The sequence below is a fragment of the Scyliorhinus torazame genome, chromosome 2 (genome assembly GCF_047496885.1).
Source record: "Scyliorhinus torazame isolate Kashiwa2021f chromosome 2, sScyTor2.1, whole genome shotgun sequence".
Taxonomy (NCBI): Eukaryota; Metazoa; Chordata; class Chondrichthyes; order Carcharhiniformes; family Scyliorhinidae; genus Scyliorhinus; species Scyliorhinus torazame.
In genome coordinates, this window is record NC_092708.1 from 19,395,911 (window position 1) to 19,422,789 (window position 26,879).

Genomic DNA, 26,879 nt, shown 5'->3' on the forward strand with positions numbered 1-26,879 from the left:
ACGTATCAGCACCTCCAGCCACCCCCTCACCCTACCTCATAAGGGCAGGGCATCCCCATGCTCAATCTCCAGCATAGACGCCCTGGCAGTGCCACCCTGGCCGTGCCAGTACAGCAGTGCCAAGGTGCCTGGGTGGCAGCGGGAGTGCCGACATGCCCCCCCTTTCCAGCCAATTGCAAATACTTGTTTGAAGTTTAGTCACTGTTAGAATGTTGGAAAAACGTCAGAAAGACCCACCAGACAGCAATGCGACATCGGTCATCACCAGGTGTGATTTTTAAATCACAAAATATGTGAACTCGGGGAAGAGATCAAAATGGTGAAAGGGTTTCATTAGTGAATAGTGAAAGCATTTGAATCACCTGGGGTCATAAAGGTGCTATAGAAATGCAAACCTCTGTCTCTATCTTCTCTCTCTCGTGTGTGTGCTCTCACATTACTCGCTTTCTCACCTACTAACTGGTACTGTATGGTTAGATGTGACTTCTGCCCAATCGTGAAAGGTTTGACTTTGTTTCAGCAACTTTCACATCCGCAGGATATGTCCAGGTGATTTCACCAATACGTTGGTTCTTGGAAAATGACCCTTCAAATAGTCTGTTGAGCAAGGAATTTGGGCCTGAACACCGGGAAGAGAGCCTGTTCTTTATTTAGCACCATGTAGCTGCTTGCATCTAACTGAGTGGACAGACATGGTCGTGATTTTCCCTCTCATTCAGATGACAGGGTTCCTGAGTGCGGATCTCCCTCATTATTATAATGAAGAGCCCGGCTAGATAATGATGTCCTAAAGTGAGTCCTGAGCCTATAACGTTAAGACTTTGAAAATGGAATGATTCAGGGCACTGCATTGTCCTTCATTCTTTCAGTGTCACTGGCTGGGCCGGCATTTGTTGCTCATCCCTAACTTGTCCATGAGCAGTGGCCACCTTCTTGACTACTTCTGAGTGTCTCGCTCGGCCATTTCAGAGGAGCAGTCAAGATTTGGCCACGACGATGTGTGGCTGTGGAGTCACGTGCAGGCCCGACCGGGTAAGGAGGGCAGATTTCCTTCCCTCAAGGGCATTAGTGAAACCAGATGGGTTTTTAGACAATCGAGAATAGTTGCCGCGGTCACTATTTCCAAATTTGTTGACTAAATTTAAATTCCACCAGCTGCTGTGTGGGGTTTGGGCCTACATCCCAGGAGAATTTGCGACCAGTGACATTACCTGAATGACAGACTCACTCTGGCCACAGGTTGCGTGATTAGCCATGTCACAGTGTGGGTGTGCAGTGCCTGCCGTCACCGGGTGTCTTGTAGCGCACGGTGCTGGGTGTGTAGTAACTCGTGCCACTCGACCAAAATACTTTTCCTTTTCTCCCCTCTTTCAGTTGCCGTCAAGAAGATCTTGGAAGCAGAGACTGGTTTGAAAATCGTGCAGGCTGGTGTGGGTGAGGTAAGTGGCTCTATCGAGCTCCTCCAGTTGTCCCATGCTCACCGGGCGTGCCACCGCAGCAAAGACACTGGTGAGTGTGACATACCGACAGGGCCCCAGATGTTCGTCAGAGCTTCACCCAAATGCAACAGCACTTTGACCCCCCCGAGAGATTCAGGTTCCCTTTGCGATAAAAGACCAACGGTCCGTCAGCCTTTTGAAACCATGTTTGCTCCTGTCCACGAGGTTTTAGCGATTTCTGTACTTGAACCCCTAAATCTCTCTCTCCTTGTCCACCGCCCCTCGATTCTTTCATTTAGTCATAAAGTTTTACAGCACAGAATGAGGCCCTTCAGCCCATCGTATCCATGCAGGCCATCAAGTATCTATCTATCCTAATCCCGGGCAGCACGGCGGCGCAGTGGTTAGCACTGCCTCACGGCGCCGAGGTCCCAGGTTCGATCCCGGCTCTGGGTCACTGTCCGTGTGGAGTTTGCACATTCTCCCCGTGTCTGCGTGGGTTTCGCCCCCACAACCCAAAGATGTGCAGGCTAGGTGGATTGGCCACGCTAAATTGCCCCTTAATTGGAAAAAATTAATTGGGTACTCTAAATTTAAAAAACAAATCTATTCTAATTCCATTTTCTAGCACTTGGTCGTGTATGCAGTGGCATTTCATAATCTAATAATCTTTATTGTCACAAGCAGGCTTACATTAACACTGCAATAAAGTTACTGTGAAAAGCCCCTGGTCGCCACACTCTGGCGCCTGTTCGGGTACACTGAGGGGGAATTCAGAATGTCCAATTCACCGAACAGCACGAATTTCGGGACTTGTGAGAGGAAACCGGAGCACCCGGAGGAAACCCACGCAGACACGGGGAGAACATGCAGACTCCGCACAAACAATGTCCCAAGCTGGGAATCGAACCTGGGACCCTGGCGCTGTGAAGCCACAGTGCGAACCACTGTGATACCGTGCCTCCCATTCAAGTTTTCATCAAAATTCTTCTCAGATGTTATGGGGATACCCGCCTCCACCACCTTTTCAGGCACCGAGTTCCAGATTCCCACCACCCTCTGGGCAAAAATGTTTTACTCAAATCACCTCTTGTCTTAAATCTGTGTCCCCCTGGCTATTGACCCCTCTACCAAGGGGAAACATTTCTTCCTATCCACCCTATCAATGCCCCTCATACTTTTGTCCACCTCAATCAGGTCCCTCCTCAGTCTTCTCTGCTGTAAGGAGAACAACCTCAACCTAACCAGCCTCTTTTCACAGCTGGAACGCTCCAGCCCAGGCAGCATCCTAGTGAATCTCCTCTGCACCCTCTCCCATGCAAGCACATCCTTCCTATCGCGTGTCGATCCAACCTGCACACAGGGCTCCAGTTTGGAAAATATTCTGATTTATCTTTCTTGGGCCTCACGCTTCCCCACATTGAAATCCAGCTGCCGCAGTTACGTCCACTCACTGTCTCTTTATTTAAAAAATAATTTTTATTAAAGTTTTCATAAAATATCAATAACAAAATGAGAAAGGAACCCAACAGGGTTAAGTACAAAACACAGTCCAAAAAAGCAACCCTCCATACCCGCCTCCCCTCCCTGTACATAAATAATAAATTAACATTAACACCCCGACTTAACAAAACAGGTATATACACCCCCTCAGACCCCCCAGTGTAAATAACAAAAACAAAAATAAAGTAACCCCCCCCGCCCCCCGAGTTGCTGCTGCCATTGACCAATGTCTACCGTTCTGCCAGGAAGTCTAAGAACGGTTGCCACCGCCTAAAGAACCCTTGTGCCGACCCTCTCAAGGCGAATTTCACCCTCTCCAACTTAATGAACCCAGCCATATCGCTGATCCAGGATTCCACGCTCGGGGGCCTCGCATCCCACCACTGAAGAAGAATCCTTCGCCGGGCTACCAGGGACGCAAAGGCCAGAATACCGGCCTCTTTCGCCTCCTGCACTCCCGGTCCACTCACTGTCCCAACGCCTCTTTGCGACTTTTACCTGCGCTGACTGTGTCACCCATGGGTGGCTGGAGTGGGTGACACCGAGGCCATCTCCGCACTGCTTACACACAACCCTCCTCGGGGTTCCAGCAGATGAAACAGTTTGGAGTCTGTGAGCATCAAAGGGTGTTGGCACTCATCATAAAACAAGACACATTTATGGGGCAGTTAATTAACGGCCCATTTAAAAAGAAAGTCTGGCTCTCAGGCTCTACTAAAGCTGAGCATGCCTTTCTCTCCCCAGCTCCCTTCCTTCCATTGTGTTTACTAATTGGGGAGGTGTTACAGTTCAAAGCCAGTGACCTTCTAAAAGGAGAATAATGCCCTGATTATATTCCCATTCATTTCCCATTTCCTCTTGTTCTTTGTTCCAAGGCATAATTTGGCTCTTGTGGAAGCATCGCTTATCCACAAGGTCTAATTAACGTGCGAGGCTGCTTAGAGAACTCCTCAATGTTTTATATATGTCTATATATATGTTTCTGGAACATACCTCTTCATTCACCTGAGGAAGGAGGAGCGCTCCGAAAGCTAGTGATTCGAAACAAACCTGTTGGACTTTAACCTGGTGTTGTAAGACTTCTTACTGTGCTCAATGTAAAGCAGTGCAGTGTTTTACCGCAACAACAACTTGCATTTATAAAGCGCCTTTCACGTGGGAAGACATACCAAGGCACCTAAGAACAACCCACATTTATGCAGCGCCTCTCAGCGAATGTAACTTGCCAAGGCGCATCGCAGGAGCACTGTAAAACAAATTATCACCCTGAGATACATAGAGTCGTGGCACAGGAAGGCACCATTCGGCCCATCGCGTCCGTGCCGGCCCTCTGTAGAACACTGGTTCCGCATGCAGAATGTGAATGCATGAGAGGGAGAGCGCGGAGAGGAGATTCACGAGAATGGTTCCAGCGATGAGAATCTTCAGTTATGAGGACAGATTGCGGAAGTTGAGACCCTTTTCCTTGGAACCAAGAAAGCAGGGAGGAGATTTGATGCAGTGTTCAAAATAGTGAGGGGCGTGGACAGAGTAGATAAGGAGAAATTATTTAGCTCAGTTGGCTGGACAGCTGGATCGTGATGCGGAACGAGGCCAGCAGCGTGGGTTCAATTCCCCGTACTGGCCTTCTCAACCTCGTCTGGGGTGTGGCGAAGCTCAGGTTAAACCACCCCCAGCCAGCTCTCTCTCTCTCACAGGCGAAAGCAGCCTGTGGTCATCTGGGACTGTGGCAACTTTACTTCAGCTAAATCTGACATAATCTTGACCCCAATCAGATCTCCCCTCAATCCCCTTTCCAGTGAGGAGAACAGGCCCACATAAGGGGACATTAGCTCTTGGTCAAAGCGTTAGGAACTTGGTTATTAGGAGCAGGAGTCTGCAATTCAGCCCTTCAAGCCTGCTCCGCCGTTCACTCACATCATGGCTGATGTCTTCCTGGTCTGAAATCTACCCCCTCTCCTGTTCCCCACATCCCTTTATCAGAAATGTATCTATCTCCCTCTTGAAACCATTTAATGATTCAGACACACCCGCAATACGGGGCAGCGAATTCCAAAATTTCGCCACCTTCTGCGAGAAGTGGTTCCTCCCTTGCGGTTTTAAGGAGCGTCTTAAAGGAGGAGCGTGAGGTAGTGAGGCAGAGCGAGGGAAGGAGGGAATTCCAGAGCTTGGGTCGGAAGTGGAGTGATTAAAATCATGGATGCTCAATAAGCCAGAATTAGAACACCGAGATCACGGAGGGTCGAGGAGGTGGAGGAGATGTCAGAGATAGGGAGGAGTCAATGTGGGCGACCACCCAGGAGAGTGTCGGAATGGTCCAGAGGCGCCAGCGGCACAAATGAGAGTTTAGCAGCAGGTGAGCTCAGTCGAGTTAAGTTAGGAAGATGGAATACGGTGCTCCCAGTGAGGCCGCAAATATTAAAAGCTGATCTCAGGATCAAATGTGACACCAAGGGCAGAAATCTACGCTCCCACAGAAAGCAAAATATAGTAAAAACTGGAAAGAAGAATTCTGGCCTGAATTAGTCTCATATCGGGCAGCACGGTAGCATGGTGGATAGCACAATTGTTTCACAGCTCCAGGGTCCCAGGTTCGATTCCGGTTTGGGTCACTGTCTGTGTGGAGTCTGCACGCTCTCCCCGTGTGTGCGTGGGTTTCCTCCGGGTGCTCCGGTTTCCTCCCACAGGTCCAAAGATGTGCAGGTTAGGTGGATTGGCCATGATAAATTGCCCTTAGTGTCCAAAATTGCCCTTAGTGTTGGGTGGGGTTACTGGGTTATGGGGATAGGGTGGAGGGGATGGGCCGAATGGCCTCCTTCTGCACTGTAAATTCTATGATAATCGTAAAAAGGGGAATAATATTCGTAAAAAGGGGAAATAAAAATACTGCTCCAAACTTTTTCCTATTTCTTCCCCCCCCCCCCCCCACAAACCCCCTCCCGCCAAGACGTTTGGGGGGGGGGGGGGGGGCGTGAAATTGCATGGACAGAATTCGCCCCGAGTTCCCACCCACCCCGACAGGGTAGCGACTTTAGGGGCGAGATTCTCCCCTACCCGGCAGGGCGGGGGGTTCCGGCTGGATGGAGTGGCGGGAACCACTCCGGCGTCAGGCTGCCCCAAAGGGGAAGTCTCAGCACCTTTAGGGCCCAAGCCCTCACCTTGAGGGGCAAGGCCCACGCCGGAGTGGTTTCCGCTCCGCCGGCTGGCGAGAAAGGCCTTTGGCGCCACGCTAGCCGGGACGGAAAGGTCTTCGCTGGGCGACGCATGCGCGGGTGCGTCAGCGGCTGCTGACGTCATCCCCACGCATGCACAGGGGAGGGAGTCTCTTCCGCCTCCGCCATAGTGAAGACCAGGGCGAAGGCAGAAGAAAAAGAGTGCCCCCACGGCACAGGCCCGCCCATGGATCGGGGGGCCCCGATCGCGGGCCAGGCCACCGTGGGGGTACCCCCCCGGGGCCAGATCGCCCCACGCCCTCCCCCCCCCCCCCAGGACCCCGGAGCCCGCCCGCGCCGCCTTGTCCCGCCGTTCAAAAGGTGATTTAATCCACGCCGGAGGGAGAGAGTTGACAGCGGCGGGACTTCGGCCTATCACGGGCCGGAGAATCGCCGGGGGTGGGCCCGCCGACCGGCGCGGCGCGATTCCCGCCCCCGCCGAATCTCTGGATGGCGGAGAATTCGGGACACGGCGGGGGCGGGATTCACGCCAGCCCCCGGCGATTCTCCGACCCGGTGGGGGGGGTCGGAGAATCGCGCCCCCAGTTCCAGGCAGCTAGTGGACCAGTTGACTTTTATAAATGAATTATACAGATTGGCTGAAGGCTAAAGTGACCTTAAGTCAGAACTGATAAGAGACAGAATCGTTGTCAAAGTGGCTGAGAAAGCCCTTTCAGACATACTAGGAGCCAAGGAAGACCTGACTCTAGGAAAGGCCACGCAGACAGACAGGATGAAATAAAACAACACGCTGCTTCCTCGGCAACATCGCCTGAAAACGCAGCGTTAGCTTTCGCAGGGACACTGAGGACACCCAGCTCTTCCCACCCCTCCACTGTTGCTAAATTATCAGACTGCTTATCCGACATCCGGCAGAAATTCCCTCCAATGAAACACTGGGGAAACCGAAGCCAGTATTATTGGCTCCCGTTCCAAACTCTGTTCCCTAGCTCCTGACTCCATTCCGCCCCCCCTGCCAACAGTCCGCGGTTAAGCCACTCCACTTGCAATAGGCGGGACTTCTGCCGCTCACTCAGGAAGAGGTCCCGCCTTGGAGAGCTGCCGGCCAATCAGGTTGGCCAGTCTCTCCAGGCGCAGCGCTGCGGTGGCCAGAATAGGCACTGCAGGGAGGCTGCCTGGAACTCGGTCCCAGATTGCTGAGTTCAGGGAAGGACAACCTTAACTGTTCTGCTGGTCTTCAAGACGGTCAGATCGTGATCCCATTGAATGGCGGAGCAGACGCGATGGGCCAAATGGACTGTTTCTGCTCCTATGTTGATGGTCTTCTGGCGCTGCAGTGACAGTTATTTTCAGAAGGGCATCTCGCGTTTGTCGTGTTTTGGTGGCCTCCCACGGCGATGACAGTCCCGACCAATTTGTCTTTAGCTTGGGTGGGTTCAATTCTCCGTACTGGCCTTCTCAACCTCGCCTGGGGTGTGGCGAAGCTCAGGTTAAACCACCACCAGCCAGCTCTCTCTCTCTCACAGGGGAAAGCTTTGTGCACTGATTTACTCAACCAGCTATTCTGGGCCTTCCCTGTGGTATCGGAAGCTTTGCAATCCTGGTGCTTTGCAATCGATTTTGGCTCAGCGTTTTAAACCTTCCTCTGTTTTCCTTGCACCGAGCCTGGCCGCTACGTGGCCTGGCCGTTGGCCGCTACGTGGCCTGGCCTTGGCCGCTACGTGGCCTGGCCGTTGGCCGCTACGTGGCCTGCCGCTGATTCGGGACCCGGGCTGGCCCCAGCGTCTCGCAACCAGGCTGCTCTGACTTGATTTTTACAGCACTGAAGCTTTTCATACTCGTCCTGGCTTAGAGCTCTGTGAGCATTCACAACGGACCCTCCACAACAAACAACAAAGAACAAAGAAATATACAGCACAGGAACAGGCCCTTCGGCCCTCCAAGCCCGTGCCGACCATGCTGCCCGACTAAACTACAATCTTCTACACTTCCTGGGTCCGTATCCCTCTATTTCCATCCTATTCATGTATTTGTCAAGATGCCCCTTAAATGTCCCTATCGTCCCTGCTTCCACCACCTCCTCCGGCAGCGAGTTCCAGGCACCTACTACCCTCTGCGTATAAAACTTGCCTCGTACATCTACTCTAAACCTTGCCCCTCTCACCTTAAACCTATGCCCCCTAGTAATTGACCCCTCTACCCTGGGGAAAAGCCTCCGACTATCCACTCTGTCTGTGCCCCTCATAATTTTGTATACCTCTATCAGGTCGCCCCTCAACCTCCTTCGTTCCAGTGAGAACAAACCAAATTTATTCAACCGCTCCTCATAGCTAATGCCCTCCATACCAGGCCACATTCTGGTAAATCTCTTCTGCACCCTCTCTAAAGCCTCCACATCCTCCTGGTAGTGTGGCGACCAGAATTGAACACTATACTCCAAGTGTGGCCTAACTAAGGTTCTATACAGCTGCAACATGACTTGCCAATTCTTATACTCAATGCGCCGGCCAATGAAGGCAAGCATGCCGTATGCCTTCTTGACTACCTTCTCCACCTGTGTTGCCCCTTTCAATGACCTGTGGACCTGTACTCCTAGATCTCTTTGACTTTCAATACTCTTGAGGGTTCTACCATTCACTGTATATTCCCTACCTGCATTAGACCTTCCAAAATGCATTACCTCACATTTGTCCGGATTAAACTCCATCTGCCATCTCTCCGCCCAAGTCTAAAAACAATCTAAATCCTGCTGTATCCTCTGACAGTCCTCATCGCTATCCGCAATTCCACCAACCTTTGTGTCGTCTGCAAACTTACTAATCAGACCAAAATCAGGCAAAAATCAGACAAGATCCTGTCCTATCCACCGCTGCGCAGTGGAGGTTTTCTGCTTCTGCCTTTCTGTTTCCAAGTCTGCAAAGGAGCTTCTTTCAGACAAGTGTCTTCAGTCCAGCTGCTTTCAGCCGGGTCAGAATACTTCTCCTTCAGTTTTCCAACTTTCTGCTCCAGCCTCTCTCAGGTTCCGGGTTTGTTCCATTAGCTGCCCCCATGTTGTATATTCAGTCGGTCTCACAAAGAGGTTCTGAGTCTGGTATGGTTGATCATTTTATTGATAACACATTATTAAGTACATTTATCCAGGATGTAGCCCATAATAGACCTAACTCCATGCTGGGAAAAGGAAGAGCGACGGGCAGTCACATGGTTTTCGAGACTTGTTATCGTGGATCGGGGGGTCATCCCCGACCCCAGGACAGATACGAGTGTGAGGAATTCATCTGTAATAAAAAAGACCATTTATAAGCCTGGTGCAGAGTCCAAAGGACTGCTCCCGGGTTTCCCAAACAAATCATTGGTGACTCCAGTGAGCAAGCTTGAGGATGACCCTGAAGAGACATCGGAAGACTATGAGCTCAACATGGTGAGATCAAGCAAAACACTAGCCGCCCCCCCCCCCATTGAAATTGTTCTTCTTGTTAACGGCTGTCCACTAAAGAAGGAGGTTCATACAGGTGCGTCTGTCACAGCTGGAGGAGGAGGGCAGATGTTCAGGTATCCACAAAGAGAGCTGCAGCCTTTGCACCTCAGCAGTACGTTGGTCATTTGAGGCACCTGTACTGGGGAGGCACTGGAGATATCGGGAATAACGTCAGTGCCATAGGTTACCAACACCAGTCCGCCCAGCTGTCCATAATCGTAGCAAAAAAAGACCGAGCCTCGTGGAGCGAGACTGTCTGAAGAAAATCAAGCTAAACTGGCTAGAGATAGCCAGAGATATTCCAGGTCTTCCAGAGAGAGTTGACATGCACCAAAGGGGCGAAAGCCAAGATATATATAGAGCCAGAAGTATTGCCACAATGTTTACAGCCCAAGCGGGGCCTTTTACTCTACACCAAAATGTTGAAGAGAAGTTGAAGCATCTGGAAGACTCGGGGTGGTTACTCCAGTACAGTTTTCAGAATGGACAGCACCGATGGTGTTTATCCGGACCACACAGGAAGGATTTGTGGCGGTTCCAAGGTGACTGTGAACAGGGCTGCTAAAGTGGATAGATACCCAATAGCCAGGATAGAGGACCTCTACCCAAAATAGGAAGGAGGCCTCAAGTACAAAGAACAAAGAACAAAGAAATGTACAGCACAGGAACAGGCCCTTCGGCCCTCCAAGCCCGTGCCGACCATGCTGCCCGACTAAACTACAATCTTCTACACTTCCTGGGTCCGTATCCCTCTATTCCCATCCTATGTCCTCCGGGACATCCCCTGAAGACAGCGAGGATCCAAAGATTTCTGTCAAGGCCTCAGCAATTTCCTCTCCAGCCTCCTTCAGTATTCTGGGGTAGATTCCATCAGGCCCTGGGGACTTATCTACCTTAATATTTTTTAAGACACCCAACACCTCGTCTTTTTGGATCTCAATGTGACCCAGGCTATCTACACACCCTTCTCCAGACTCAACATCGACCAATTTCTTCTCTTTGGTGAATACTGATGCAAAGTATTCATTTAGTACCTCGCCCATTTCCTCTGGCTCCACACATAGATTCCCTTGCCTATCCTTCAGTGGGCCAACCCTTTCCCTGGCTACCCTCTTGCTTTTTATGTACGTGTAAAAAGCCTTGGGATTTTCCTTAACCCTATTTGCCAATGACTTTTCGTGACCCCTTCTAGCCCTCCTGACTCCTTGCTTAAGTTCCTTCCTACTTTCCTTATATTCCACGCAGGCTTCGTCTGTTCCCAGCCTTTTAGCCCTGACAAATGCCTCCTTTTTCTTTTTGACGAGGCCTACAATATCTCTCGTCATCCATGGTTCTCGAAAATTGCCGTATTTATCCTTCTTCCTCACAGGAACATGCCGGTCCTGAATTCCTTTCAACTGACACTTGAAAGCCTCCCAAATGTCAGATGTTGATTTGCCCTCAAACATCCGCCCCCAATCTATGTTCTTCAGTTCCCGCCTAATATTGTTATAATTAGCCTTCCCCCAATTTAGCACATTCATCCTAGGACCACTCTTATCCTTGTCCACCAGTACTTTAAAACTTACTAAATTGTGGTCACTGTTACCGAAATGCTCCCCTACTGAAACATCTACCACCTGGCCGGGCTCATTCCCCAATACCAGGTCCAGTACCGCCCCTTCCCTAGTTGGACTGTCTACATATTGTTTTAAGAAGCCCTCCTGGATGCTCCTTACAAACTCCGCCCCGTCTAAGCCCCTGGCACTAAGTGAGTCCCAGTCAATATTGGGGAAGTTGAAGTCTCCCATCACCACAACCCTGTTGTTTTTACTCTTTTCCAAAACCTGTCTACCTATCTGCTCCTCTATCTCCCGCTGGCTGTTGGGAGGCCTGTAGTAAACCCCCAACATTGTGACTGCACCCTTCTTATTCCTGATCTCTACCCATATAGCCTCACTGCCCTCTGAGGTGCCCTCTCGCAGTACAGCTGTGATGTTCTCCCGAACAAGTAGCGCAACTCCACCTCCCCTTTTACATCCCCCTCTATCCCGCCTGAAACATCTAAATCCTGGAACGTTTAGCTGCCAATCCTGCCCTTCCCTCAACCAGGTCTCTGTAATGGCAACAACATCATAGTTCCAAGTACTAATCCAAGCTCTAAGTTCATCTGCCTTACCCGTAATACTTCTTGCATTAAAACATATGCACTTCAGGCCACCAGACCCACTGTGTTCAGCAACTTCTCCCTGTCTGCTCTGCCTCAGAGCCACACTGTCCCTATTCCCTAGTTCTCCCTCAATGCTCTCACCTTCTGACCTATTGCTCCCGTGCCCACCCCCCTGCCATACTAGTTTAAACCCTCCCGTGTGACACTAGCAAACCTCGCGGCCAGGATATTTATGCCTCTCCGGTTTAGATGCAACCCGTCTTTCTTATACAGGTCACACCTGCCCCGGAAGAGCTCCCAGTGGTCCAGATAATGGAAACCCTCCCTCCTACACCAGCTGTTTAGCCACGTGTTTAGCTGCTCTATCTTCCTATTTCTAGTCTCACTGGCACATGGCACAGGGAGTAATCCCGAGATTACAACCCTCGAGGTCCTGTCTTTTAACTTTCTGCCTAGCTCCCTGAACTCCTGCTGCAGGACCTCATGCCCCTTCCTGCCTATGTCGTTAGTACCAATATGTACAACGACCTCTGCCTGTTTGCCCTCCCCCTTCAGGATGCCCTCTACCCGTTCGGAGACATCCTGGACCCTGGCACCAGGGAGGCAACATACCATCCTGGAGTCTCTTTCACGTCCACAGAAGCGCCTATCTGTGCCCCTGACTATAGAGTCCCCTATTACTATTACTCTTCTGCGCTTTGACCCTCCCTTCTGAACATCAGAGCCAGCCGTGGTGCCACTGCTCTGGCTGCTGCTGTTTTCCCCTGATAGGCTATCCCCCCCGACAGTATCCAAAGGGGTATATCTGTTCGAGAGGGGGACAACCACAGGGGATTCCTGCACTGACTGCCTGCCCTTTCTGGTGGTCACCCATTTCTCTGCCTGCACCTTGGGTGTGACCACCCAAGTACGCTAAATTGGATCGAAGCCATGCATACCAGCAGCTCGAATTGGAGGAGGAATCAAGAAAGTTGGTCGCCATAAACAAAGGCTCGTTCCAGTGTACGAGGTTGTCCTTCGGTATTTCATCAGCCTGTGCTATATTTCAGCGCACAACAAAGAGCCTTTTACAGGGTATCCCAGTGGTTGTTGTGCATATGGGCAACGTCCTCGTGATGGGGACAGCACCAGAGGAACACAGGGGACGCGAGCGAATGGCCTCGTCGCGTCTGAGGCCATTAAATTTTGTGAGAGGCCTCTTGCGGGATTTGCGATGCTCGGAACGCCTCGCGAGATGTCGCTATCTAGATCCAGATTCACCTTACGTGAGCAGTTAAGCTCACTTAAATATGCCGGTGCCCTTGCTCCTTAAACCTGGGAAAGAACACTCACACCTTGGAGACTTTGCCATGGCGCCGTTTAGAACTAGTCCTCACAAACGTGGAACAGGTGTAACGACACGGGGGGGTTCTCCCAGCCATTAGAGGCCCCCGGCTGGTTGGACTCTGGGCAGGGAGGTACCCTGGCATTCTTGCTGCCACCTGCGCCCCTTGGCACTGCCTCCCAGGCACCCTGGCATTGCCACCCTAATGCTAATGCTCCATCGTTGAGTATATTCAAGGGTGGGATAGACAGAGTTTTGGATTCTCAGGAAATTAAGGGATGTGGGGAGCGGGCGGGAAAGTGGACTGGAAGCTCAAGGTCATCCAGGATCGAATTGAATGGCGGAGCTGGCTCGATAGGTCATATGTCTATGTAAACATAGAAAATAGAAACAGGAGGCGGCCATTCGGCCCTTCGAGCCTGCTCCGCCATTCATTATGATCATGATCAAGTTCAGTACCCAGACCCCGCCTTCCCCCCCATATCCCTTGATCCCATACCAGCCTCCCCGAACAGGCGCCGAAATGTGGCGACGAGGGGCTTTTCACAGTTAGCCTACTTGTGACAATAAGAGATTATTATTATTATTATCCCTTTAGCCCAAGAGCTATATCTAATTCCTTCTTGAAATTACACACCAATTTTGCCTCAACTACTTTCTGCGGATTCCACAGATTCACCGCTCTCTGCGTGAAGAAATTTCTCCTCACCTCAGTCCTAAAAGGTTTACCCCTTATCCTCACACTATAGAACATAGAACAGTACAGCACAGTACAGGCCCTTCAGTCCACAATGTTGTGCCGACCATTTATCCTAATCTAAGATCAACCTAACCTACACCCCTTCAATTTACTGCTGTCCATGTGTCTGTCTAATAGTCGCTTAAATGTCTCTAATGACTCTGACTCCACCACCTCTGCTGGCAGTGCATTCCACACACCCACCGCTCTCTGTGTAAAGAACCAACCTCTGACATCTCCCCTATACCTTCCCCCAATCACCTTAAAATTATGTCCCCTTGTGAAAGCCATTTCCACCCTGGGGAAAATTCTCTGGCTATCCACTCTATCCATGCCTCTCATCACCTTGTACACCTCTATCAAGTCACCTCTCTGCCTTCTTCGCTCCAGTGAGAAAAGCCCAGCTCCCTCAACTTTTCTTCATAAGACATGCCCTCCAGTCCAGGCAGCATCCTGGTAAATCTCCTCTGTACCCTCTCCAAAGCATCCACATCCTTCCTGTAATGAGGGACGAGATTTTCCGACCCCCGCCGGGTCGGAGAATCGCCGGGGGCTGGCGTGAATCCCGCCCCCGCTGGTTGCCGAATTCTCCGGCACCGGATATTCGGTGGGGGCGGGAATCGCGCCGCGCCGGTTGGCGGGACCCCCCCCGACCCGCGATTCTCCGGCCCGGATGGGCCAAAGTCCCGCTGCTAAAATGCCTGTCCCGCCGGCGTAGATTAAACCACATACCTTACCGGCGGGACAAGGCGGCGCGGGCGGGCTCCGGGGTCCTGGGGGGGCCCGGGGCGATCTGGCCCCGGGGGGTGCCCCCACGGTGGCCTGGCCCGCAATCGGGGCCCACCGATCCGCGGGCCTGTGCCGTGGGGGCACTCTTTTCCTTCCGCCTTCGCCACGGTCTCCACCATGGCGGAGGTGGAAGAGACTCCCTCCACTGCGCATGCGTGGGAATGCCGTCAGCGGCCGCTAACGCTCCCGCGCATGCGCCGCCCGGAGATGTTATTTCCGTGCCAGCTGGCGGGGCACCAAAGGCCTTTTCCGCCAGCTGGCGGGGCGGAAATTCGTCCGGCGCGGGCCTAGCATTCCGCACCTTTGGGGCGGCACGATGCCCGACTGATTTGCGCCATTTTGGGCGCCAGTCGGCAGACATCGCGCCAACACCGGAGAATTTCGCCCGAGGTGACCAGAACTGAACACAATATTCCAAGTGTGGTCTAACCAGGATTTTATAAAGCTGCAGCAAAACCTCGCGGCTCTTAAACTCAATCCCCCTGTTAATGAAAGCCAACACACCATACGCCTTCTTAACAACCCTATCAACCTGGGTGGCAACTTTGAAGGATCTATGTACGTGGACCCCAAGATCCCTCTGTTCCTCCACACTTCCAAGAATCCTGCCTTTAACCCTGTATTCAGCATTCAAATTTGACCTTCCAAAATGAATCACTTCACATTTATTGAGGTTGAACTCCATCTGCCACTTCTCAGCCCAGCTCTGCATCCTGTCAATGTCCTGTTGTAACCTGCAACAACCCTCAACACTATCTACAACTCCCCCAATCTTCGTGTCTTCGGCAAACTTACTAACCCACCCTTCCACTTCCTCATCCAAGTCATTTATAAAAACCACAAAGAGCAGAGGTCCCAGAACAGATCCCTACGGGACACCACTGATCACCGACCTCCAGGCGGAATACGTTCCATCCACTACCACTCGCTGTCTTCTTTCGGCCAGCCAATTCTGTATCCAGACAGCCAGATTTCCCTGTATCCCATGCCCCCTATGACCCCTAGTTCTGGACTCCCCCACCATCGGGAACATTCTTTCTGAATCTACCCTGTCTAATCCTGTTAGAATTTTGTAAGTTTCTACGAGATCCCCTCTAACTCTTCTTAACTCCAATGAATGTAATCCTAACCGACTCAATCTCTCCTCATATGACAGACCCGCCACCCCAGGAATCAGCCTGGTAAACCTTCGCTGCCGTCCCTCCATAGCAAGAACATCCTTCCTCAGATAAGGACACCAAAACTGCCCACAATACTCCAGGTGTGGCCTCACCAATGCCCGAGACAATTGCAGTAAATCATCCCTAATCCTATACTCAAATGAAATGAAAATGAAATGAAATGAAAATCGCTTACTGTCACAAGTAGGTTTCAAATGAAATTACTGTGAAAAGCCCCTAGTCGCCACATTCCACCGCCTGTTCAGGGAGGCTGGTACGGGAATTGAACCGTGCTGCTGGCCTGCCTTGGTCTGCTTTAAAAGCCAGCTCTTTAGCCCTGTGCTAAACCAGCCCCTGTCCTCTCGCTATGAAGGCCAACATGAAGGCCTGTTTTCTCTCTACCCTTTTTGAACAGCGGGGTTACATTCGCTACCCTCCAATCTGTAGGAACCATTCCAGAGGCCAGAGAATTTTTGAAAATGAACACCAATGGATCTACTATTTCTCGGGCCACTTCCTTAAGATTATCAGGCCCTGGAGAGTTTCTACCTTCAATCCCATTAATTTCTCCGAAGCCATTTTTTATTAATACTGATTTTCTTCAGCTCCTTACTAAAACTTATGCTTCTGGTACATGTACATGTCATAGGAGGGTCTGGTACACACAGGGTTAATGTGGGATTGAGTACAGTACAGCCCACACAGCGGCATAAGAAGGCATATGACCTGGACCCAGGGTCAGTCTAGAGAGGGACAGAAATGTGGCAAGATCTAGGATGGACCCACATCTGTACCCGCTTCTGCGAATATATCATTAATGAAGACGTTATGTTGGTATACTGAAGACTACACAGCCTACTTCATGGTGTCCAAAACAAGATGCTTCAGTCTACTCTACTCAAGAAGGTTGAGGGGCGACCTGATAGAGGTCTACAAAATTGAGGGGCATAGACAGAGTGGATAGTCAGAGACGTTTTCCCCAGGGTAGAGGGGTCAATTACTAGGGGGCATAGGTTTAAGGTGCGAGGGGCAAGGATTAAAGGAGATGTACGAGGCAAGTTTTTTACACAGAGGGTAGTGGGTGCCTGGAACTCGCTGCCGGAGGAGGTGGTGGAAGCAGGGACGATAGCGGCGTTTAAGGGGCATCTTCACAAATACATGAATAGGATGGGAATAGAGGGATACGGACCCCGGAAGTGTAGAAGATTTTAGTTTAGACGGCCAGCATGGTCGGCGCAGGCTTGGAGGGCCGAAGGGCCTGTTCCTGGGCTGTACTTTTCTTTGTTCCTTATTCTTTGTTTGTCCTTCTGATCCTGTTTCTTATGTTATGGCCTGGGCAATGTGAGATAAACTGGTGAGGGGGGTGTTAAAGCAGAGAAACTCGGAGTGTGTGTACATTAACCTTTGAAGGAGGCAGGACAAGTTGAGGAGGCTGTGAAATGTATACAAGCCATCCTTTATTTTGCTTAATAAAAGAATGGCGTACAAAAGCAAGAAACCTTTTTCAAAAAAATCACTGGTTAGGCCTCATGTGGAGTATTGCGTCCAATTCTGAAGGATTTCAAGGCCGTAGAGAGGGTGCGGAGGAGATTTAATAGAATGGTCCCAGGGACGAGGTACTTCTGTGAATGTGGAGAGACTGGAGAAGTTAGGGTTGTCCTCCTCAGAGCAGAGAAGGTGAAGAGATTTAATAGAGGCGTGCAAAATCAGGACAGGTTTTGATCGAGTAAATAAAGAGAAACGGTTTTCACTGACAGATTTTAAATCATTTGTAAAGAGTCCATGGAGAAATTAGAATTGTTTTAGAAAAGTGAACTGTTCTGATCTGGAAGGCATTACCTGAAAAGTCGGTGGATGTAGATTCAATGGCGGAACGGAATTGGATGAATACTTCATGATGAAGACATGTTCAAGAGCAGGAGCAAGAGCGAAGGACTGTGATAGCTGCGATGAATGGGCTCCTCCAGTGCCGCGATTTGATTCGGTGGTTGTGAGTTGGAAAGTTGCTGGGGATTGGACGCAGCGAATGGAGGAAGAATGATCTCCGCGTCAGTCACTACTTAGACAACAAACTGCCTAGGAACTGGCGTGGGTGGTGGGGCAGATTTAAGTCGCTGTGCAGTTCCCATGGAATGGTCGGTCATTCATTCTGGCTAGAGACACTGGACCTGATGCTTGTTCAAACAACAACAGCATACCGGGCGGCACGGTAGCACAGTGGTTAGCATAGTTGCCTCACTGCTCCAGTGTCCCAGGTTTGATTCCCCGCTGGGCCACTATCTGTGCGGAGTCTGCACGTTCTCTCCGTGTCTGTGTGGGTTTCCTCCCACAGTCCAAAGATGTGCAGGTTAGGTGGGTTGGCCTTGCTAAATTGCCCTTAGTGTCCAAAGAAGGTGAGGTAGGGTTACTGGGTTAGGGGGCTAGGGTGGAGGTGTGGTCCTATGTACGGTGCTCTTTCCAAGAGCTGGTGCAGACATGATGGGCCACATGGCCTCCTTCTGCACTGTAAATTGTATGATATATCCGCCTTTAACATAGTAAGTCGCCCTGAGATGTATCACAGGAATGACAAATGGGCAAAATTGAACAATGAGTCACACAAGGAGATATTAGGTCAGGTGACCAAAAAACAGAGTTGAAGGTTGGAAGGACAAAGTTGGCAAGGAGGTTGGGCATTTTAATCGACATATAGATTGGCAGAATCAGAGAGTCTAGATGAGGAGTTCATAGAATGTTTGGGATAGTTTCTTAGAACAGTACGTCCTCGAGCCATCCAGAGAACAGGCTATACCGACCTGGTATTGTGCAATGAGATAGGGTTAATTGATAACCTCATGGTGAAGGCACCCCCAGGTAGCAGCGATCATAATATGATTGAATTTTGCATTCAGGTTGAGGGAGAGACGGTACGTCCAAGACTGGTATTTCAAAAATAAACAAGGGTAACTCTGAGAGTGTGAAACAGAGCCAGCTAAAGTGAATTAGCAAATATGCTTCAGGGATAGATCAACAAATGTTCAGTGGCAGACATTTAAAGGTATTTTGCACGTTCTCTCCGTGTCTGCGTGGGTTTCCTCCGGGTGCTCCGGTTTCCTCCCACAGTGCAAAGATGTGCAGGTATTCTGGATTGGCCATGATCAATGCGCAGGGTTACGGGGATAGGGTGGGGGGGGTGGACCTAGATAGGGTGTTCTTTCAGTGGGTTGGTGCAGACTCGATGGGCCGAATGGCTTCCTTCTGACTGTAGGGATTCTATGGTTATTTCAGAATAGACACATTCGAAAGAGAAATAAAAATTGTAAGAGGAAGACCCATTATTTGTGGGTAACTAAAAAAGATAAAAACAGCATTAAACTTGAATATATATTTGCGCAAACGTGAATTGCAGGTCTGAAAATTGGGAAGAATATGAAGGACATTTAATAATGACCAAAAAGATTGATAAGGAGGGTCTGAGAGAAGGCCAGCTGTTAATATAAATCCGGACAGTAAGAATTTCTATAGATACTTAAATCGGAAGCCACAGTGCCAGGGTCCCAGGTTCGATTCCCGGCTGGGTCACAGTCTGTGCGGAGTCTGCACATTCTCCACGTGCCTGCCTGGGTTTAAAGACGTGCTTGCTAGGTAATTTGGACATTCTGAATTCTCCCTCAGTGTACCCGAACAGGCGCCGGAATGTGGCGACTCGGGGATTTTCACAGTAACTTCATTGCAGTGTTAATGTAAGCCTACTTGTGACAATAAAGATTATTATTATTAGATAGGGATTAACAAAGTGAGCATTAGTCCTATGAAAGAGCATCTGTGGGATTGATAATGAAGGTAGAGCTATGGCGGATGAATGAAACAGGTATTTCACACCTGTAGAATCCCTACAGATTCAGTCTTCACTATAGAGGCACAAGCAATTGAATCAGATAAACCTCTCGTGGCGAAAGGGATCAAGGGATATGGGGCGAAGACTGAATTAAGGTATTGAACTCGAAGATCAGCCGCGATCATAATGAATGGTGGAGCAGGCTCGAAGGGCCGAATGGCCTCCTTCTGCTTCTATTTCCTATGTTTCTATTGAACATCCCAGAGATAGCAGTAAATCAGGAAATGGAAAGGAGGGAGGAACTCAGAAGAATGATAATCACCAGGGGGGTTTGTGGTATTTTACCAGGATGTTGCCTGGTATGGAGGGCATTAGCTATGAGGAGCGGTTGAATAAACTTGGTTTGTTCTCACTGGAACGACGGAGGTTGAGGGGCGACCTGATAGAGGTCTACAAAATTATGAGGGGCATAGACAGAGTGGATAGTCAGAGGCTTTTCCCCAGGGTGGAGGGGTCAATTACTAGGGGGCATAGGTTTACGGTGCGAGGGGCAAGGTTTAGAGTAGATGTACGAGGCAAGTTTTTTACGCAGAGGGTAGTGGGTGCCTGGAACTCGTTGCCGGAGGAGGTGGTGGAAGCAGGGACGATAGTGACATTTAAGGGGCATCTTGACAAATACATGAATAGGATGGGAATAAAGGGATACGGACCCAGGAAGTGTAGAAGATTGTAGTTTAGTCGGGCAGCATGGTCGGCACGGGCTTGGAGGGCTGAAGGTTCCTGTGCTGTACATTTCTTTGTTCTTTGTTCTTTGTATTGAGCAACGGTCCGCGGGCTGACAGAGCCCCTGGTCCGGATAGACTTCACCCTAAGGTCTAATGAGATAGCTGATAGTTTTACTGTTCCAAAATTCCTTAGTTTCGGGATATGTTCTATTTTTTATTCACAAAGAGAGGAAAGCAGGAAACCACAGGCCTGTTAGCTTAGTTCTAGCCAACACGAGAACAGGCTATACCGACCTGGTATTGTGCAATGAGATAGGATTAATTGTTAACCTCATGGTGAAGGCACCCCCAGGTAGCAGCGATCATAATATACTTCTAGACATCCGTCATAGAACACAAGAATTAGAAGCAGGAATAGGCCGCAAGGCTCTTCAAGCATGCCCATCTGCACAGTAAATTCTATGAAATCTATGCCCCACCATTCAATATGATCACAGCTGATCTATGCCAGCCTCAGTTCCTTCTCCCTGCAATTTCCCCATATAATAATAATAATCTTTATTATTGTCACAAGTAGGCTTACATTAACACTGCAATGAAGTTACTGTGAAAGTCCCCTAGTCGCCACATTCCGGCGCCTGTTCGGGTACACAGAGGGAGATTTCAGAATGTCCAAATTACCTAACAAGCACGTCTTGCGGGACTTGTGGGAGGAAACCGGAGCGCCCGGAGGAAACCCACGCAGACACGGGAAGAACGTGCAGACTCCGCACAGACAGTGACCCAGGCCGGGAATCGAACCTGGGACCCTGGCGCTGTGAAGCAACTGTGCTAGCCACTGTGCTACCATGCCGCCCACTATAGCCCTCTATTCCGCTATCTATCTAATATTTATCCAGCTGCACTTCAGATACTTCTAATGATCCAGCCTCGGGGGCAGAGAATTCCAGAGATTTGTCATGATATGCAGACACACACATAATGATATACAGACAAGCAGCTAATGGACACAGAGAACAGGACATGACCAATAAGCAGGCAGGACACTCAGGGGTGGGATCTGACTATAAAAGACACAAGGCACTCACACTCCGCCTCTTTCCACTGATGAACATCTAGAGAGTCAGTCAAGGGTGTTGTTACAATCTCACACCCCCACCACGTGGCTAAGAGCTAATCTGGTTCAGTCAGACAGAGTAACCACACTTAAGTTAGCAGAGAGTTGAACTCACAGAGAACTGTGCTAACTGTGCTATTAGTTCAATAAACCTGATTGAACTAACTTCAAGGTCTGGAGCATCTTTTTGATCTAAGCTGCATCCAGTTGCAGCCAGTGTTATACCAGTGTACCTAACACGACAAGATTCACCACCCTCTGTGAGAAGACATTTCTAAGCACCTGTTTTAAATGATCGACTCTTTCCCTTGTAGTTCTGTCCTCTTGTTTGAGACTCCCTCGCCCCCCCCCCCTCCCCCAGTGAAAACATCTCACCAGCTACCCTGTCAAGTCCCCTCAGGATCTTATAAGTTTGAATGAGGTCACCCCTCACTCTTCTAACTCCAAGGTACACAGACCCAGACTATTTAGTCTCTCTTGTTAGGACAGCCCTCTTCATCCCAGCAATTAGCCTGGTGAATCTCCTTTGCACGGCCTCCAAATGTTACTGTATAATATTTTAGGTAAGGGAACCAAACATTTCCGTAGTATTCCTGGTGAGGTTTCGCCAACACCCTGTCCAATTGCAACAAAAGGCAATAAAGGCCAAAACGTTAGAAGCCATTTGGGGCAGCACGATAGCACAGTGGTTGGCACAGTTGCTTCACAGCTCTAGGGTCCCAGGTTCGATTCCCTGTCAGTACCCCTCAGGTTAACTGACTGTGCACAGTCTGCACGTTCTCCTCGTGACTGCGTGGGTTTTCTCCGGGTGCTCCGGTTTCCTCCCACAGTCTAAAGATGTGCAGGCTAGGTGGATTGGCCACGATAAATTGCCCTTAGTGTCCGAAAAGGTTAGGTGGGGTTACTGGGTTACAGGGATAGGATGGAGGCGTGTACTTAAGTGGGGTTCTCTTTCCAAGAGCCGGTGCAAACTCGATGGGCCGAATGACCTCCTTCTGCACTGTAAATTCTATGATTCTACGATTAACGATTCTATAGGGCACTTGGAAAAATTCAAGGCAGAGTCAGCATGGTTTGGTGAAAGCAAAATCATGTTTGACCAATTTGTTGGAGTTCTTTTAAGGAGTCACATGGGCTGTGGACAAAGGGAAACTGGTGGATGTACTATACTTGGATTTCCAGAAGGCATTTGATAAGGTGTCACACCAAATGTTATTGCATAAAATAAAAACTCATGGTATGGGGGTAGCATATTGACACGGAAAGAAGATTGGCTAACTAACAAGAAACAGAGTTGGCATCAATGGGTCTTTTTATAGTTGGCAGGATGTGATGAGTGGCATGCCACAGGGATCAATGCCAGGCTCAATCTTTTACAATTTATGTAAAATAGGTGGGAAAGTAAATTGCGAAGAGGACGTAAGGAGGCTGCAAAGAGACACAGATAGGTGACGTGAGTGGTCAAAAATCTGGCAAATAGTGTGGGCAAATGTGAAATTGTCCATTTTGGCAGGAAGAATAAAAAAATAGGCTTATTGTCTACATTGCAGAACTCTGAGGTACAGAGACGATCTGGGTGTCACGGGGCATGAATCACAAAAGGCTAGCACACAGGTACAGCAAGTTATTAGGGAAGCCAATAGAACGTTATTGTTTATTGTGAGAGGAATTGATTGCAAAAGTAGGGAGATTATTGCTTCAGTGATACAGGGCATTGGCGAGACCACGGCTGGAGTATTGGGCACATTATTGCTCTCCCTATTTTAGGAAAGATGTAAATGCAGTAGAAACAGTTCAGAGAAGGTTATTCGGCTAACACCAGGAACGGGCCGATTGTCTTGAGCGGAAAGGTTGGACAGGTTAGGTTTACATCCACTGGAGTTTAGAAGAGTAAAAGGCGACTTGATTGAAACCTTTAAGATCCTGAGGGGTATTGACAGAGTGGAGAGGGTGTTTCCTCTAGAACGCAGGGGTCAATGTTTAAAAATAGGGGGTCTCTCATTTAAGACCAAGATGAGAATTGTTTTTCTGAGGGTCGTGAATCTCTGGAACTCTCTTCCTCGAAAGGCAGTGGGAGCAGGGTTGGGGCTGAGCTAGATAGATTCTTGGTTAAACAAGAGGGTGAAAGGTTGGCGGGAGTAGGCAGGCTGAGGTTACAATCAGAACAGCCATGATCTTATTGAGTGGCAGGGCAGTCTCGAGGGGCCAAGTGGCCTACTCCTGTTCCTAATTCGTACGTAGGTGTAGGGAGGACGTTTCCCGTTTATGGCCCAGGCAGCTGAGGAGGTGCCTACCCATGGGGATACAATTCAACCTGAGAATGCTGAAGAAATCAAGTCTGATCCTTAGCACAGGGCTAAATCGCTGGCTTTGAAAGACCAAGGCAGGCCAGCAGCACGGTTCAATTCCCGTAACAGCCGCGCCGGAATGTGGCGACTAGGGGCTTTTCACAGTAACTTCATTTGAAGCCTACTTGTGACAATAAGCGATTTTCATTTCCATTTCGAATAGTTAAAGGCCATCAAAGACAAAGCAGATCTCACACTCTCACATACATACACACACACACACACTTGCAGATGGTGGCACCTCGCTGCGCCCGCGCGGTATAAGGAATCCACAGTATGCGCAACGCAATGAGGCACAGCGTGTCGTTTAAATGCGCACCTTTTCCCCCAAGGTGGATTCTGAGGCCTTTGAAACCTTGTGTGCAAGTTTAACGTGCCTTTATCAAACCCCGTCTGCTCACGGCGAGCAGAGGCAGAATCGCAGAGTTGTGACGCCGCCGGGAGGAGTCCATTCGGCCCCTCAAGTCTGCACCAGCCCTCCAAACTGAGTGTTAGGACTTAGTGCCGCTCCCCTGCCTTTTCCCCGGAACCCCCTACACATTGTGTCTCTTCCAGTGATCGCAGCGCCCGGCGTGTTGTTACTGGACTGCTGACTTTGTTGGATGTCAGCTCCGCTCCTGAATATTTTTCGTGTGGAAGTGAGATTGCAGTGTGCATGCCTCCCCCTCCCCAACGCCCCCCCCCCACCTCCAACCCCCTCCCCCCCACAGACCCTTTCACCCTCCCCACCCTTAAACTTGCTTCTGATGCGTTTCGGTTGCGGCCCTGGCCTCGTCGTCCTCCCTGGCGTGGAAGAGTTAAACCCACGGGGCTCCCGTGCACAAGACAAACGTCACATTGATTCATTTATTTTGTTAATAAGTAGGCAGCGGCAGGAGAAAATCCTCCAGAGCGAATCTACAACAAAAAAAAACGGCCGCTAACCGTCAGCAACATGTGAAGTGGCTGCCATGGCAACCCTTTTTTTGATGTGACACATGGCAGCAGAAAATGAATGGTGATGGGAGGCTTAGAAGGAGGGTTCAGAGCAGTCTGGAGCATTGCAGGACTTCTTTCTCTCTCCCTCTCTCTCTCTCTCTCTCCCCCCCCCCCCCCCCTCCCTCCCCGTCTTTCTTTCTCTCTCCCTCTCTCCCACCCCCACACTCCTCACTGTCTCCCTCGACTCTGTCGTATTTCCAATCTCCCCCTTCACCACAAAGGTTCCCGTCTACTGACGAGCTGTGAGGTAAGCCAGCCATTAGCAAATATATTTCCTTCAGCTTGGTGGGCCGGATGGTTTAATGCTCGCCGCCCCGATGTGCAATTATGTTTTATTGTCTACAAGTGGAGGTGCCCCGGGGTGAGGGGCGCTGACGGATTGTGGGAGGATGGGGTTGGGGAGGAGGACGACGTGGTGGTTCGGGGTGTGGGAGGGCGCTGGTTGGCGGTGTGGGGGGGGTGAGGGGGGGGCACTCCCCTGTCACCTGCCGGGGTTGGGGGGGGGGGTGCATTTTAGGAGGAGGTTGCGACCCTAAAGGTTTAGGTAAATACATGTCAGGTTTTGAACTTGTTTTAAAATTCAGGCTGGGGGTGGGTGGAGGGGGGTGGGGGGGGGGGGGTGATTCCTGTTTGAAACGCAGTAGAGTGTTGGTCAGGGAGAAGCTAGTGTGTGGGTCCAAATGAACAAACCCCCAAAATAGCCATCAGTTTAATACTGAGGGGGTAACAATCTGTCATGTAGTTTTTACAATGTGGTGTTTTCCTGTTAGTGGAAATTGTTATGAAGAGGCTTGGGACTTTTGTATTGGTACCTTGTGTCTAATATCTACAGTAAATCTAATGTACATATATGTATTCATCTATGGATATGTACTAATATTAAATGTTTGTATGATACATATGCATATACGCCTTTATATTAATAGATGTTTGTGTTTTATACGTATGTAGACGAATAGATATATAAATGAATTTTTAAAATTTGCTTTCTTTCACCACCACCTCTGCCATCTGTGTGAGTTACCGACTCCAAATTAAATGTTTTTTCTGTGATGAAGTTTGCCTGTCCCCCCACCCCCATTAGTTGTTGACACAACCGAGCTGCTGGCCCTTTGCGTGGATTCCTGCTTTCCCCGTCCTTCCCTTACAGCAAAATTCCCTCTTTTTAAATGTAGAATTCATCCACGTCCCCAATCCCGCTTTTCTCTCTGAGAAATTCCCATATCCCAGAAGAAAAAAAAACAGTAAAAAACTGGGAAATAAGGATACTGGTCCGAACTTTTTTCCCCCCCGCCCGCTTGGGATTGTTGATCCTCCCCTGGTGTAGAACTCCAAAATTCCTAATCCCTTTTCAGCGTAGAATTCCAAAATTCATAATCCCTTTCCAGCGTAGAATTCCAAAATTCATAATCCCTTTCCAGCGTAGAATTCCAAAATTCCTAATCCCTCTTTCTTTCTCGTGGCAATGTAAAAACTCCTTAATCCCCCGTTAACATGGAATTTGAATATTTCTATCCCTATTTAATACCGAATTCTAATGTTCCTGAGTCATTTTTTGATTTGCAATTCAGATATTCCCAATCGTTTTAATTTACACTTCCGATATCCGCAATCCCCTTTGAGTGTTAGAATTCTGATATTTGCAATCCTCCCTTGGATTCCTGATCCGGCAAGTATACCCCCCCCCCACCCGGCAAAATGCATCTTCCACGCTGATGAGTGACCTTCCTTCCCCAGAATTGTGTGCATGCGTTCAATCTGACACCGTCCATCCTGGTGCACTTGCGCATTGGTGAAGGGTTTGTTCTACAGTTTAAATTGCGAAGGAGACGGGTCAGCCTTAATGGGTTAAAATTACTGGAAACCATTATTTGTGAAAAATATATTCTCTTTCTTTAAAAAAAAAAATGGATCCTTTTCCTTTCAATGTATTTGCGCTCTGTATCAGCTCAACATTTGGTGAGGGAGTGAGCCATTTGTTGAGATTTCGCACCCATGTTTTGGGGTCTTTCCTTTTGCCCCGCTGCTCATGTCAACCCTTGGATCAAAGGAACGGGAGAGTCACTCCAACCCCTTGAACCATCTGTACCATTCATTCGAATCATGGCTGATCTGTAAGTCAACCCTCTCCATCTGACTT

The 26,879-nt window shown here is 49.6% G+C and overlaps 1 protein-coding gene across 1 annotated transcript in view; it reads left to right on the top strand.

Annotated features, from left to right (window-relative positions):
• LOC140386639 (receptor-type tyrosine-protein phosphatase-like N) overlaps positions 1 to 26,879 on the top strand; it is a 358,411-nt gene that overhangs the window by 90,747 nt on the left and 240,785 nt on the right. The window contains exon 4 of the mRNA XM_072469145.1: positions 1,375 to 1,439. Coding sequence (XP_072325246.1) covers positions 1,375 to 1,439 — 65 coding nt within the window. The remainder of the gene's footprint in view (positions 1 to 1,374; positions 1,440 to 26,879) is intronic.